The sequence below is a fragment of the Eulemur rufifrons genome, chromosome 8, assembly GCF_041146395.1.
Source record: "Eulemur rufifrons isolate Redbay chromosome 8, OSU_ERuf_1, whole genome shotgun sequence".
Classification (NCBI taxonomy): domain Eukaryota; kingdom Metazoa; phylum Chordata; class Mammalia; order Primates; family Lemuridae; genus Eulemur; species Eulemur rufifrons.
The window spans coordinates 103,344,577-103,360,481 of NC_090990.1; the positions used below are offsets into that span (position 1 = coordinate 103,344,577).

At 37.0% G+C, this 15,905-nt stretch overlaps 1 protein-coding gene and 1 non-coding gene across 4 annotated transcripts in view; one reads left to right on the forward strand and one right to left on the reverse strand.

Annotated features, from left to right (window-relative positions):
* SNX27 (sorting nexin 27) overlaps nucleotides 1-15,905 on the reverse strand; it is a 68,413-nt gene that overhangs the window by 13,844 nt on the left and 38,664 nt on the right. For all 3 annotated transcript variants that reach the window (XM_069480586.1, XM_069480584.1, XM_069480585.1), the window contains 3 exons: nucleotides 12,931-13,009; nucleotides 10,814-10,977; nucleotides 1,098-1,187 (listed from right to left, as the gene is read on the reverse strand). In XM_069480586.1, coding sequence (XP_069336687.1) covers nucleotides 1,098-1,187; nucleotides 10,814-10,977; nucleotides 12,931-13,009 — 333 coding nt within the window. The remainder of the gene's footprint in view (nucleotides 1-1,097; nucleotides 1,188-10,813; nucleotides 10,978-12,930; nucleotides 13,010-15,905) is intronic.
* LOC138391203 (U4atac minor spliceosomal RNA) lies at nucleotides 15,659-15,784 on the forward strand. The gene has a single exon (XR_011234815.1). It is a non-coding gene; the product is annotated as a U4atac minor spliceosomal RNA (small nuclear RNA).

The following is a 15,905-nucleotide window of genomic DNA, read 5'->3' on the forward strand; positions in this document are numbered from 1 at the left end:
AAAAGTGATATGCACTCAGTAGAAACCGTACTTCAAATTTTGCATTTTAGTTCAAAATTTTTTATAGTAACTTTATAAAATAGGCTTTGTTAAATGATTTTGCCCAACTGTAGGCTAATGTAAGTGTTCTGAGCACAAATAAGGTAGGCTACGATAAGCTATGATGTTTGGTAGGTAGATGTATTAAATACATTTTTCACTTATGATATTTTCAACTTAAGATGAGTATTGGGATGTAACCCCATTATAGGCTGAGGAGCATCTATAATTGGAAAAATTTCAACTACATGTGAATCTGCCAAGAGAGAAATTTTAAAATGCTATAAGTGGAAATTTTTCTAAGTGTTCTTTACTTATTTTATTTTTGACAATTTCCATCCCTGTATTTATGGCACTTACAAATTGAAAACTAATTTAAAATCATTTAACGAACATTCTAGGCAGCCTTGTCCAATAGAACTTTCTGTGATGATGAAAATGTTCTACACCTGCACTGTTCAATATGATAACTACTAGCCACATATAGCTACTTAGCACTTGAAATGTGACTTGGACGATGAAAGAACTGAATTTTAAATTTTATTTCATTTAAATGAATTTAAATTTAGATTTTAATAGCCACATGAGTACAGTAGCTATTGAATCAAACTGCATAGCTGCAGGATATCATACTAACCAAAAGCACTACTGAGCATAAATGTTTAAGCAGCTGAAGAAATTAAAATGACTTTGCTCTTACTAAATCACAATTAAAATAACCGCTAATGCTAAAAATCTAAATATCAGTTCTTATACAATCTTATCTGTATCATATTGTAATGTTTTACACATCTTTTGTTGCAGCACTTTTTTATCAAAAAGAATATTATTTAGTTATTATTAATAATAAAATCACGTACCAACGTACAGTAATGCAAGCTCTTTGTGTGTTCAGTGGAGGAACACAATGGACTCTGCATTAAGGTCTATATTCCCTTCCTTTTTTTTATTAGTAAAGCCATTGGCCAGGTTGCAATCTTTTCAAAAATGACTGGAACAATAGGTTTAAGAGGTAAGAAGGGACATTTTATAAAGGAATTATGGGGACATAAACTTACCATGACCATTTTCCTTTGTTCATATAGCTTCTGTAATTGGTAGGACTTCTCCTCTGCTTTGATGTAACCTTTCTTCACATCATCGACGGCCTGTCACCAAAACAAAAGTAGGTAAGAAGGGAATGTAAAAAGCATTATCAAGTACATTTTTGAAAAAAATAAAGAGACACAGATGCATTTTCAGAAAAACTTATCCACTTGGACCACCATTATCATCACCAGTGAATTCTGCCACATGGGTATATTTATTGGAATAACTAGCATTTAAAGAGTATCTGCCATGTGCTCAAGGATTGCTCTAAGTATACGTGAGTGACCTGGTTTCTTGTGTCAAGAGATTTAAATTCTGGTTAATTTATACATGTGAAAACAAGAGAGCACTGAAAGACAGTGTATAATAAAGGTAACAATGAAGTAGCAAAAATCTACAGTACAGACAGTAAGTGATATATATAGTCAGAATAGGAGCACTTATTCCTAATTACAGTTATCAGGGAAGCCTTGGGCGCACCCCCAAAGAATAGGCTGAATAAGAGAAACTATAGGCTAAAGTCCGGAAACAGGAGTGGGTTTGAGCTTAAATACATTCAGGAAACAGACTTGCCTGATTTGAATAAGGGTTCGTGTTAGGAGACAATGAAAGATAATGCTGGATAGGTAGGCTAACAACAGATTATGAAGGATCCAAAAAGCAGGCACGGGAATTTAGACTTAAGGAAATAGACAGTAGGGAGCTAAAATAAGCAATAAAAAATTGCTTCTTTTTTAAAAGAAAGATTGATTTGTGTCTGAGCACCAAATGAGTTAAACTGAGGAGAGAATGAAATAAGGAAGATCAATGATGTTGTGATACTCAGAGTCTTTTAAGGGAAAATAGGTAACAGAATGAATTCAGGATTGCAGTCAAGAGACTAATTCAACCTCGAGCTCTGTCACCTACCAATGTGCACTTGGGTTAGTCACTTAAACCCTCTCAGAGTCTATAAAACTGGAATAATACTCATCTCATAGATGGACAATAAAATGAGAATAAACGATGTTAAGAGTTTTATAAAGTTATTATTAATATCACAGTTATGAGTATCATTTAGCTGTTAGATTCTTCTAAGAACCATACAAGGTTATTAATATCTTGCCAGGAACTGACTAATGGAGGTTGTGCCAGTTTCTCCCCAATCTTGGCCATACAAGTGAAGGCTCTTTTAGGCACAGAGAATTATATTCACAGAAGGGATGTTCAGTAAGAATTGCCACACAGTGTCAATGTCCTGAAGAACCTCAACACTTCACTATTTATCATCAAAAAAAGGTGCTGCTAGAGGCCAATTTAAACCAATTATTAAAAAGCTGGGGGAGATGTAGACAGGAGAAATAAACAAACAAATACTGGTCTATCCAGTTTCCATAACTTACAGTGTTAGTTGGCTAAGGGAAAAGGCTTTAAAATTCTTTTTCTGATGACCAAATAAAAACACTGTTTTACTGTTTAGTGTTTATCCCAAATATCTAGAACAGTGTCTGACTCATAATAGTACTTAAATATTTCATGAACACTTCCCCAGGACAGAGGTGGGTCAGAGTGATTGTTTACTCCAGCAACTCTAAGTGAACTCTTTTACATGTGGGACAGTAAAAATGTTCTCGCCTCTTTCATTTCTCATCAAGATTATATTGCTTGACTAGCCCTGAGTGGAAAACATAAATATCCCCACACTAGATTCCTTTTTTCCTTAATTAAATTGTTTTTATTAAAGATGTACATATTTAAAAAACAAATAGTAGGCCGGGCGCGGTGGCTCACGCCTGTAATCCTAGCACTCTGGGAGGCCGAGGTGGGCGGATCGTTTGAGCTCAGGAGTTCGAGACCAGCCTGAGCAAGAGCGAGACCCCACCTCTACTAAAAATAGAAAGAAATTATATGGACAGCTAAAAATATATATAGAAAAAAATTAGCCGGGCACGGTGGCGCATGCCTGTAGTCCCAGCTACTCGGGAGGCTGAGACAGGAGGATCGCTTGAGCTCAGGAGTTTGAGGTTGCTGTGAGCTAGGCTGATGCCACGGCACTCACTCTAGCCTGGGCAACAGAGTGAGACTCTGTCTCAAAAATAAATAAATAAATAAATAAAAATAAATAAAAAACAAATAGTGCTAAAAGGTTCCTAATAAAAAAGAACAGCCTCCTGAACCCAGAGCCTTATTCCACAGAGGCAACTACTTTCAAGCACAAGCAGTTCCTTGTGATATTCCTTCCATAATTCTAAATGTCATGCTTATACTGATAGTTCCTGGCTTATCAATTTTAGACACTGTTGACTTTCTATGTTAAAAATATTTGGTTTTATCTCTCACGTACCACCCAAACACTCCCACTTCCTCTTCCCCCACCTTCTCAATAAAAAAATTAATCAATACTCAGTAATTACATTGTTGTAAGTACATAAACATTGTTCACAACTAAGCCATGTAGTATACTATGACTCCCTTTCTTGTATAATTTTTTATTTTCTCTGAGGTTAATTGCCTCATTTTTATTTGTAACTTTCTATGTATCAATCACCAATTCTTCTTCCACAATAACCAAATACCAAAACTCCTCCCAATTCATTCAAACATTCATTTTCTAAAAATTGTTGACAATTGTCATCTGCTGTGGGATCCTCTCCTGTTCTCTTTGTCCTTGTAGGTCCATGCCTTTTAAAATTCCAGTACTGTTACTTTAGTGAGCTTTCAGGAAAGAGCAGCTTAAATGTGTATACAATCTGCCAGGTTTAGACAGAATTTAAACAGAAACTACCACAAATTTCTGCCTTAATTTTTTTTAAGGAAAAGGCTCATTATCATCATTAATATCTAATATCTAATATTTCATCAATTCTAATGTATACATTATTTCACATTTTAACATCTCTGAAATTAGGAGGCATCTTACAATCAGTGATGTATCAGTTTAATTGGGTCTTTCTTAGCAATACGTAAAAAAATGGCATATTTTATAATCAGTGGTATCTTAGAATTGATGAAATATACATAAGATATGCCCACCATCAAAATATGACACAAAAAAAACCTGAAATTAAGTAAAGGAAAATTTAACATTACTTTCCAAAAGACAAAATTATATACCAAGTCAATTAAAAAAATCATTTGAGGCTGGGCGTGGTGGCTCACACCTGTAATCCCAGCACTCTGGGAGGCCGAGGCAGGAGGATCACTTGAGGTCAGGAGTTCAAGACCAGCCTGAGCAAGAGAGAGAGACCCCATCTCTACTAAAAATAGAAGGAAATTAACCGGACAGCTAAAAATATATATGGGAAAAAATTAGCTGGGCATGGTGGCACATGCCTGTAATCCCAGCTACTTGGGAGGCTGAGGCAGGAGGATTGCTTAAGCCCAGGAGTTTGAGGTTGCTGTGAGTTAGGCTGACACCATGGCACTCTAGCCTAGGCAACAGAGCGAGACTCTGTCTCAAAAAAACAAACAAACAAACAAAAATCATTTGAGCCCTGTACACTGTTGGTGGAAGTGTAAATGGTGCAATCACTATGGAAAACAGTATAACAGTTCCTCAAAAAATTGAAAATAGAATTACCATATGATTCAGTAGTCAAACTTCTGGATACATTGGAAAAAGAATCCCAAAAAGATATTTTGCATACCTATGTTCCTAGCAGCATTATTCACAATAACCAAGAGATAGCGGCAACCCAAATGTCCATCCATGGATTAATAGATAAACAGAATGTGGTATCTATAATACATACAATGTAATATTATTTAGCTTTAAAAAGGAAGGAAACCCTGTCATATACTACAATATGCATGAACCTTGAGGATATTATGCTAAGTTAAATAAGCCAGTCACAAAAAAGACAATACAGTATGGCTCCATTTACCTGAGGTATTTTATGTAGTCAAATTCATAGAAACAAAAAGTAGAATGTTAGTTGTCAAAGGGAAGGGAAAGGGAGAAATGGGAAGTCATTTGATGGGTATAGAGTTTCAGTTTTGCAAGATTCAGAGTTCTGGAAGTCTGTTGTACAACAACGTGAATATACTGAACACTACTGAACTGTACACTTAAAAACAGTTTGGAAGGTAAAGAAACTTATCAAATTGTATATTCTAAATACATACAGTTTATTGTCTGTCAGTTATACCTCAAAAAAGCTGTTAAAAATCATTTGAGGCAACAGGAAAGTTCAGCAAAGTTGCTAGATATGAGATACTCCTATAAAAACAATAACTTTTTTATATATCTAAATACTTTACTTATGTCTTACAGTTTTATAATTCAAAAAGCAATTTCACATGCTCTGCCTCATTTAAATTTTGATACTTATAAAAAAAATCCCAACTATGAGACACTACTATTCCCCTTAACAGATCAAAAAATAGATTCCAGCAGAGCTATGTTAAGGATTTACCCAATGTAGAGCTTGTACTTGAACCAGATATTCTGACTCCTAGCTAATGATTTTTCCACTTCAACAACACAAAAGAAAGAATATTTTTCATAATAGTAATAAAAAAATAAAATACCTAGGAATTCATTTAAGGGGGCATATGTGAACATAAAACAATAGAATTTTATTTGAGAAAACAAAAATGAAGTTGAATAAAATAGAAACCTTATTCATTTAGTTGGGACTATTACATTTAATAAAAACGGTGATTCTTCTCCAGTAAACTAAAAATTTAACAAAATTCCAACTGGAAGAGATATTTTATAAAGTGTTATGAAATGGGTTAAAAATTATTTGGAAAAATAAAATGGAAAAGAATATCAAGGCTTCTAAAAGAGGAAGGCTTAGCCTTACCACCTATTAAAATGTATTATAAAGAAACAATAATTAACAGAGAATATTCAGTCAAAAATAGAAACACAGATCAACAGAAGAGAGATCCCAAATATAGAACATATATATAGAGAGAGATAAATTTAATAAAAGACAAGTTAAACATATCAGAAATGAATCACTTAATACATCCTGCTGTGCTATCTGAATAGCAATACCAAGAAAATTTAGTGTGAACCAATAATTCATACTACACACCACAATAAACATTGGGTAGATTAAAGCATTAAATATTAAAAATAAAATACTGGGATTTAAAGATGAATAGCACACATCTTTACTACCGAAGAGAAAAATGTACTGACTAGTTAAGCAACAGAAATTACAAAGGAAAAGACAGAAAAAGTATTATATAAAATGTTAAAACTTCTCTAAAACAAAAATCACCAGCCTGAGCAAGAGCGAGACCCCGTCTCTACTAAAAATAGAAAGACATTATATGGACAACTAAAAATCTATATAGAAAAAATTAGCCAGGCATAGTGGCGCATGCCTGTAGTCCCAGCTACTCGGGAGGCTGAGGCAGTAGGATCGCTTAAGCCGAGGAGTCTGAGGTTGCTGTGAGCTAGACTGACGCCACGGCACTCACTCTAGCCTGGGCAACAAAGTGAGGCTCTGTCTCAAAAAAAAAAAAAAAAAAAAAAAAAGAACAAAAATCAATAACACTAAGATAAAAAGAAAAATAATGGAATACAATAAATATAAAAATGACAGATAAAGATTTAAAAGTTTAAGAGTCAAAATACGGCAACAGTTTACATAACAAAAACACAATGGATAACTAACAACATTTTATTCAAAAGAAAAACACACACAAAAAGTGATATCATTGGCCGGCACAGTGGCTTACGCCTGCCTATAATCCTAGCACTCTGGGAGGCCGAGGTGGGAGGATTGCTCAAGCTCAGGAGTTCAAGACCAGCCTGAGCAAGAGCGAGACCCCATCTCTACTATAAATAGAAAGAAATTAGCCAAACAACTAAAAATAGAAAAAATTAGCCAGCATGGTGGCACGTGCCTGTAGTCCCAGATACTCAGGTGGCTGAGGCAGAAGAAACGCTTAAGCCCAAGAGTTTGAGGTTGCTGTGAGCTAGGCTGACGCCACAGCACTCTAGCCCAGGCAAGAGAGTGAGACTCTGTCTCAAAAAAAAAAAAAAAAGTGATATCACAAAAGTTCATGACAGCATCATTTATAATCACATAATCAAACAATACCCTGGAACTAGCTGAGTGTGTGGCACATGCCTATAGGCCTAGCAACTCAGGAGACTAAGGCAGGAAGATAGCTTGAGCCCAGGATTTTAAGGCCAGCCTGGGCAACACAAGATCCTATCTCCAACACACACACACACACACACACACACACACCCTGGAACTAATTAGAGGGAATGATTAAACAACATATAGTACATTAAATCATTCATAAATGATATATAAAAGAATTCTGTGAAAAATGGGAAAAAAAAGAAAAACTGTATCCACATTAGGATTATAACTATGTAAAAATTACACATCCATATAAAAGACCTAATGCCAAATATAAATACTTGTAGGGAAAGTTCATAAAAGAGGACTTCCAGGTAGGGATGGCAGATTAAAAACAAATATCTATTAATAGTCTTACTTCCTCCTAAAACCCCACTAAAGTGTCAGTAAAAAAAAAAAAAAAAATCCCCAAGATTGGCAAGAATGAGGCCGGGCGAGGTGGCTCACGCCTGTAATCCTAGCACTCTGGGAGGCCGAGGTGGGTGGATCGTTTGCGCTCAGGAGTTCGAGACCAGCCTGAGCACAAGTGAGACCCCATCTCTACTAAAATAAATAGAAAGAAATTATATGGACAACTAAAAATATATATAGAAAAAATTAGCCGGGCATGGTGGCGCATGCCTGTAGTCCCAGCTACTTGGGAGGCTGAGGCAGGAGGATTGCTTGAGCCCAGGAGTTTGAGGTTGCTGTGAGCTAGGCTGACACCACGGCACTCACTCTAGCCTGGGCAACAGAGTGAGACTCTGTCTCAAAAAAAAAAAAAAAGAAGATTGGCAAGAATACAAGGAAACAATCAAAATTTTGTAATCTGGAACACAGATATATGGGTAAAAACTTGGAAAACCTAAAAAAATGGATTTCTAAAGTGGGAGCAGGGAAAGTGGAGAACCACTTCAATTTATACCACAAAATTCCCCAAAGAGCCAGGAACTGATAGCACCAGGTGGTCATCTAGGAGAGAGGTGGTAGGATGTGACTAAAATAAGGAGGATTGGCTGAAAGCTGTTTAAGAAACAATCAAACTCTCAGATCCTCTCCTTTATTCCCTGCAGCCAGATCACTGTCCTCCCCACTGCCAGCAGCAGACTGCAGATTTAGTTTCTCTGCAGTGAAACTCATAGGCAACAAGATGTACTCACATGCTAAACTTCCAAGCAGCTATGTAGGCTCCGAATCTTAAATTTGGGCAGATAACTATGTTAGAGGAATGCCTTTAACATGAACATCAGAGATCAAAACAAACAAGAAAACAATAAAAGGAGGCATAAAACGGAGAAGAAAACTTCAAAATTAAAAAATACTATTTTTAATATCCTCACTCAGAAAGTTAAAAAATATTATAATCACAAAACAAGAACATAATACTATATAAAAAAGGATATTCAGAGAACTAAAGAAGTCTTTAGAAATTAAAAATATAATAGCATACATTAAAAACTCAATAGACAGACTAGAAGGTAAATTTGATAAGTTTTCTAGAAAATAGAGCAAGAAGACAGAGAAATTAAAAATGCGAGAGAGACGATAAGAAGATGACAAGGGCAGACCAAAAAAGTTCCATATCGGCATAATAGGAGTTCTAAAAGGAGAGAACAGAAAATGAAAGAGAAGGAATTATCAATTTAATAAGCTAAGAAAATCTGCCAGATCAGAAAGACACAAATTTCCCACAGAAGGCCCAACACAATAAATGAAAATAGCTCCACAGCTAGGCATACGATTGTGAAATCTGAGATTAAAGGAGACAAAAAGATCTTATAAGCTCCTGGAAGAAAAAAAGATCACATAAAATGGTACAGAAATAAGAATGGCTTTGGACTTCCTAATAGCAACACTGGAAGCTGAAAGATAATTCTTTAAAATTTCTGAAGGAAAAGAATTTTCAACCTAGAGTTCTATACCCAACCCTAGTATCAATCAAATGTGAGATAGAATAAAGGCATCTTCAGACATTCAAGATTTTAAAATGTTGATATCCCATGTACTCTTTCTCAAAAAGCTCTTGGTTCCCAGGCCCATGCAGAAAAGAAGAAGAAAGAAAAGAAGAAAGAAGAAAGAAGAAGAAGAAGAAAGAAGAAGAAGAAGAAGAAGAAGAAGAAGAAAGAAGAGGAGGAGGAGGAGGAGGAGGAAGAGGAGAAGGAGGAGGAAGAGGAAAAGGAGGAGGAGGAGGAGGAGAAGGAGGAGGAGGAGGAGGAGGGCGGCAAGCAAGCAAGCAAGCAAGCAGCTCTGAGACTGTATCCACCAAAGTAAGGGAGTAAAGCAAAAAAGAGAGACCTGGACTCAACACTGGAAACAGGAGATCCCACACAAGTGATGGTGGTGGTAAAGGGTAACCCCAGAATGACAGCTGTGTGCCAGAGCAGAGGGCCACCAGTTCAGACTGGGGTAGGTGAAAAGGCTCCACAAGAGATTTCTTTAGAAGGTGGAAATTCATGAAATACCTGATGGGTCTGAACTGAATGTCTTTAGAAGAGATTTAGACAATTGGTAAAAAGTATGGATGGAGCTAAATTAATTATAAGTACACAGAAAATTAAGTAAACAAAAAAGGAGGGCAATAATTAGTTGAGGAAAAACAAAATGTTATAAAAGAAGTGAAAAGTAAAGATAGTATTTATTACATGACTGCTGTAAATTTCATTATTTACAGTCATAATAATATAAACATTGAATACTGACCTAACAAATAGGATAATTTGACTATGTTAAGGGGTTGGGAGAGATAAAAAAAAAACCATGGATATACGGTAGGCATGGGGGAGGAAAGACAGCTAGTGTCTCATCTTTAATAGGGGGAAATTAATCTGAATAATTAAGTAGAAGCCATATAACCAAGTTATAATAGAGACATAAAAATAAATACTAAACAAAACAAAAAACAAAGCTAAACGAGGTGAAAGTGGCTGCCTATGAGGGAGATGAGGTTAAGTGGGGCAACTACTATTTTTAATAATCAATTGTGTTGAACTAGTTGAGGCTTTAAACTATATATGTAAAGCCAGGTGCAATAGCTCATGCCTTTAATTCCAGCACCCTGGGAAGCCAAGGCAGGAGAACTGCTTGAGGCCAGGAGCTCAACACCAGCCTGGGCAACATAGGGAGACCTCATTTATACAAACAAATTAAAAAATTAGCCAGGCGTGGTGGTGCCCGCCTGTAGTCCCAGCCAATTTGGAGGCTGAGGCAAGGGGATTGCTTGAGCCCAGGAACTCGAGGCTGCAGTGAGCTAAGATCACACCACTACACTCCAGCCAGGGTGACAGAGCCAGACCCTGTCTCTAAAAAATAAATAAGTAAATAAAATAAAATAAAATATGCATGCATAATATCGATGAAAATTTTTTGAGCAGGCACATAGCCACAATGCTCATTTTTCCTATTGTTTAAAAAAATTAGAATATTTTTTAAACTCCAGGGTATCTTTACCTCTAAAGCTTACTTATCTTTTGTGAAATGGCATAGAACATTTTACAAACATAACTCAGACTTGGGGCAAAGCAGTTTATCCAAGGATTCACACAGAATTGGCAAATCACCAACTATATTCAAACAGAAAAAGAAATCAGGCCTTTCAGGAAGATTGATTCACCCACCTGATGAAAGAAATATGTAACAGCAAGGTCATTGTCATTTAAGAGGATTTCTTCTTCTGTTGTAAAAAGCCACTTTCGAATGGTCAAACAGGTGCCTGGCACAGCTGATGTATAATTCTGAACGTAGAGTTTATGAGGAAATTCATTAGGGGCCAGCTTGCGTACTGAAGAAGAGACAAAACAAAGAAAACTGAAGTAAAAAGATATATAAGAAATTTCCCTAGTATAAACTACGTAAGGCAGATCAAGAAGAATAGGTTATCATTAACCAGAACATGGCTCAAATCCATCAAGGAACTCTGCCTTGGGAGCACAAAATAGCCATTTGTCTGGCAAATCTAACCCTTCCAGCTATGAGTATGGCCAGTCAAGTCTCAAGCTGGCTGAAACCTATCATTTGAATGACAGGCTGCTATCGTTTGGATATTTGGCCCCTCCAAATCTCATGCTGAAATTTGATCCCCAATGTTGGAGGTGGGGCCTAGAGGGAGGTACATGTAGCTAGATCCCTCATAAATAGATTAATGACTTCCGGGGGAGGTACGGGGTGGGTGAGTAAGTTCTCACACTATTAGTTCTGAGGAGAGCTGGTTGTTACAAAGAGGCTGGCACCTCCTCCTTCTCTCTTGCCATGGCATCTCTGCACATGCCATGAGTGGAAGCAGCCTGAGGCCCTCCCCAGATGCCCAGTCTTGAGCCTTGCAGCCAGCAGAGTCACAAGCCAAATAAACCTATTTTCTTTATAAATTACTCAGCCTCGGGTATTCCTTCCTAGCAATACAAAACAGTCTAAGACGTAGATCCTTCAGTTAACATGATGAGTCTGCAGACAGTGGACCAATTCTAAATTCAGATAATTTGATCCATAAACTAATAAGTTACAGCTGCTGTCCACCGACCATCTTTAAAGCAAGCTTCTCCTATTACCCAACTATGGTGCATTCAGAGTCTCTCATGAGGCAATTCTCAATGAACTCCTTTTATTGTTAAGAGCTGAAAGGCTCTTCCCACCCCATCCCCCAAACCCTGAGGCATTCCTCAAAGTGAAAAATGTCTTCTGAGTAAGCTTACTTCCTCTTCCTAACAGCTGCACAAGCAGGATAAAACACCATTACTTTTAATTTCTATATTGCCTTTCTTTGGAAAGGCTGAGTTTTCCTCTCTTGATGTTTACTTGTCTTTCTAATATGGCAAAGACAGATTTAGTATTTCCCATTTTATAGTAAATGTAACTAAAGCTTAGAAAAGGGTTAGAATCCAAGTGTCCTGATACCCTAGCAATCCTTTGTAACATAATTTACATCTGCCTAGTTAGGCTGTTGGGAGTTGGGAAGAAAAAGAATAATGGGGAGATGGCTGCTTTGGGGTAATCAAAGTTGTTCTACCTTGATCTGGGATGGCAAGGCAACCCCAATCTACCAAACATTCCCCCTTTCTGGGATAAAGAAGGTCTGATCAACCAGTATTATCTATGTCATTTCTGGCCTTAGCCCTGTAAATAGGTATGATGTGGAAGACATTCATAAACTGTAGGAAATCTGTGTCATTCAGAACAAGCCCTAGGACACCCTTCTCTTCGTGGTCTCAATACAGCCAATGTGACCACCATCCCTAGCTTTTATAAAATAAAAGAGAAATTTCCTGTCACCATATAATAAAATTTCCTAGGAAGAGGAAATCTATTCACATAAAAACTTAAATGTATGCAATAAAACAAAGGCTTTTAAGCAATGTCTCTTTTTAGCTTCTGAAAACAAAAAGCTATTCCTAAAAATCTTTACATAAAGCATAAAGTACACTAAAACAACATGTGGCTAAATAGAACATCCCCTGTTTTGAAAGCTGTTTCATTGGAATATGTGAATTTTGAACCTCTAATTTAAAAGAACCTCATGAAAGGATCTGATTCAGTACCTGTGAAAGAGGAAAAGGATAGACAATGACCAGACACCTTTATGACCTGGGCTTACTGGGATTTGGCTGGTCTGCTTGTTAGAGAAAGACCTGATGAGTGGGATCTCCCTTTGTCTTCAAGCTCTTCTCTGGACAGTTTCAGACTGACAGTATTAGAATAAAATATCTCCAAACAAAACTTAATATTAGCCATTGGCACTTACCAAAGGAATGATTGATCACTTCAAATAAGGCAAAGTAATTCACGGTCATACTGTCCATGCCAACCTTTGCTGCAATTGCCTAAAGTGTAAACAGGATAGATTGGTTTCAGGAAAACTGAATCAGATAATGTCATGGGAAAAGACAGGTATATGCAAGTGGAGGGGGGAATAGAGAGGGGTTCTGCCATCTTGGCTTCACAAAAATTAAATTCATCTTCCATAGCCATCCTTCACTGTATGTATGAGTATATGCAAGCACGCAAACATATGTATGAAGGAAAAGGAAGAAAATACCCGTATTTGACCCAAACAGCTATGATCTTTAAATTTGAGTTTCTCCCTTCCAATACAAGCTGATAGTAATCTCTTGTTAAATACTGGTTTTCCTCTCTGACATACGACTTCACTCCATAAACGTCTTTTTTTAAACACCACTTACAAGAAATGTGCTTGATAGGACAGATCTTAAGAAAACAAATTCTGGCCGGGCGCGGTGGCTCACGCCTGTAATCCTAGCACTCTGGGAGGCCGAGGCGGGTGGATCGCTCGAGGTCAGGAGTTCAAGACCAGCCTGAGCAATGAGCGAGACCCCACCTCTACTAAAAATAGAAAGAAATTATCTGGCCAACTAAAATATATATAGAAAAAAAAAAATTAGCCGGGCATGGTGGCGCATGCCTGTAGTCCCAGCTACTCGGGAGGCTGAGGCAGGAGGATTGCTTAAGCCCAGGCGTTTGAGGTTGCTGTGAGCTAGGCTGATGCCACGGCACTCACTCTAGCCTGGGGAACAAAGCGACACTCTGTCTCAAAAAAAAAAAAAAAAGAAAAGAAAACAAATTCTTAAATATCCAGTTTCACACATTCAGCCTACATTTAATATAGGCCATAAACACACAACATCTGTATCTTTGATTCTTGAGCTTAAAATACTCTTGTTATTCAGGTTTCACAAATCATTTTTGTTTATTTTCCAGATGATCCATGTCCCAGGCTGGGATCATCAGGCACGTTCATTTCCTAAGAATTATACCATCATCAGTATCCACATGAAAATAGCAAAATGTGGGGACAACAGAGGCATATTAAACAAGGATCAGTCATTCTCTCTAGGAACTAAGGTCTAACATAGCATGACAAATAAAACAGAAATCGAAAGACTCCATGTGCAAATAAATGAAAATTGCAATTACATACAAACAAGAAAGCACAAAGCCAAAAATACAAACTGTGACAAAATTCCTTTTCAAAATCAATCCTAATATGAATAAGGTAGTAATTGAACAAGATAAAACTGTTGAATAATGGTACCTCGGTAAACCAAATATAATTATATCCCTTCTTCCTGTATCTGCTCACATATAAGGCCTAGGTTCATCCCTGATGTGATGTAGGAACTGGAGATTATAAGTGTTCTTAATTACCATTCTATACTGCACTGGATAGAAACTGCAATGCTTTCCAGGTGAGCAAATGGCTTATAGCTAGAATTCTCAGTAACAGAGTAGGACAGAGGAGTATTAAAAGCCTCAGCCTAACAAATGGCCAACAAATATATGAAAAAATGCTCAAAATCACTAATCATCAGGGAAATGCAAATTAAACCACAATGAGATATCACCTTACCCCTGTCAGAATAGCATTATTAAAAAGACAAAAAACAATAGATGCCAGCATAGATGCAGAGAGAAAGAAATGCTTATACACTGTTGGTGGGACTGCAAATTAGTACAACCTCTATGGAAAACAGTATGGAGATTACTCAAAGAAATAAATATAGACTTACCAAATAGAAGTCATTTTATCAAAAGGATACCTGTACTTGAATGTTTATTGCCGCACCATTCACAATCACAAAGATATGGAATTAACCTAAGTGCCCATCAATTCATGAGTGGATTAAGAAAAGTGGTATACACACACACACACACACACACACACCATGGAGTGCTATTCAGCCATAAAAAAGAATGAATTAATGTCTCTTGCAGCAATTTAGATGGAACTGGAGACCATTATCCTAAGTGAAGTATCTCAGGAATGGAAAAACAAACACCACATGTACTCTCTAGTAATTTGGAACTAATTCATGGTCACACATGGGCACACAGAGAAGTAAAAGTCATTGGAAATCAAGAAGGGGAGAGAGGGGTGGAGGGGAGGGGTAAAAACCTACCCAATGGGCACAATGAACACTATTCGGGTGATGAGCACAATAATGGCCCTGATTTAAGCATTATAAATGTTATCCATGTAACAAAAACATTTGCACCCCCTTTATGTTTTGAAATTTTTAAAAAAGCCTAAGAAAAACACTGGAGAAAAGCAAATAAAACAAAATATCAGCAAGCTGTAAAACTAGTGTTTTTCTTACAATTTGTCCACCATTGTATAATTTCAGAAATGCATCGGATCCTGCACATACCCTTTGCCATAGTATAGGGTAAATGAACAAACAGGTGGAGGATAGGCTTTTTAACATTTGCTACAAAGGAGAAATAAACATTAATATCCAGAAACTTCTTGTCTCCGTGAAAATTCTGATCAACTTAGGATTAAAGGGCAATGAAAAGGCCCACAAGGAGTGATTATACCCAGTGCCCAGATCATGATCTTTAAATACCATTTCTCACTAAAAGGACATGACTCTGTGAACGTAGTCTTGATCTAGGGTAGGAAATATATAAAGATGGCCCAGGACATCTCATTGCACCAAAAAGCAAGGATGCAAACCATCCTTTGCTTGGGGTTGCACTACTGCCCAATGAGTGCACAGTGAGGGCAGTACTGCTAATGCCTGCACGACACTCCTGCATCAACTAGAGCTTTGCTTTACCTTGCTGCAATTTGGGAAAAAAGAAAAACCTCTTTTCCATGATTAAAAAAAAAAAATCAAGGAAGCTATCATAAACCATTAGGTTGCATAAAAAGTACACAGGAGGAGACATGAAGGAGCTACCACTGGCCAACGATGGAAC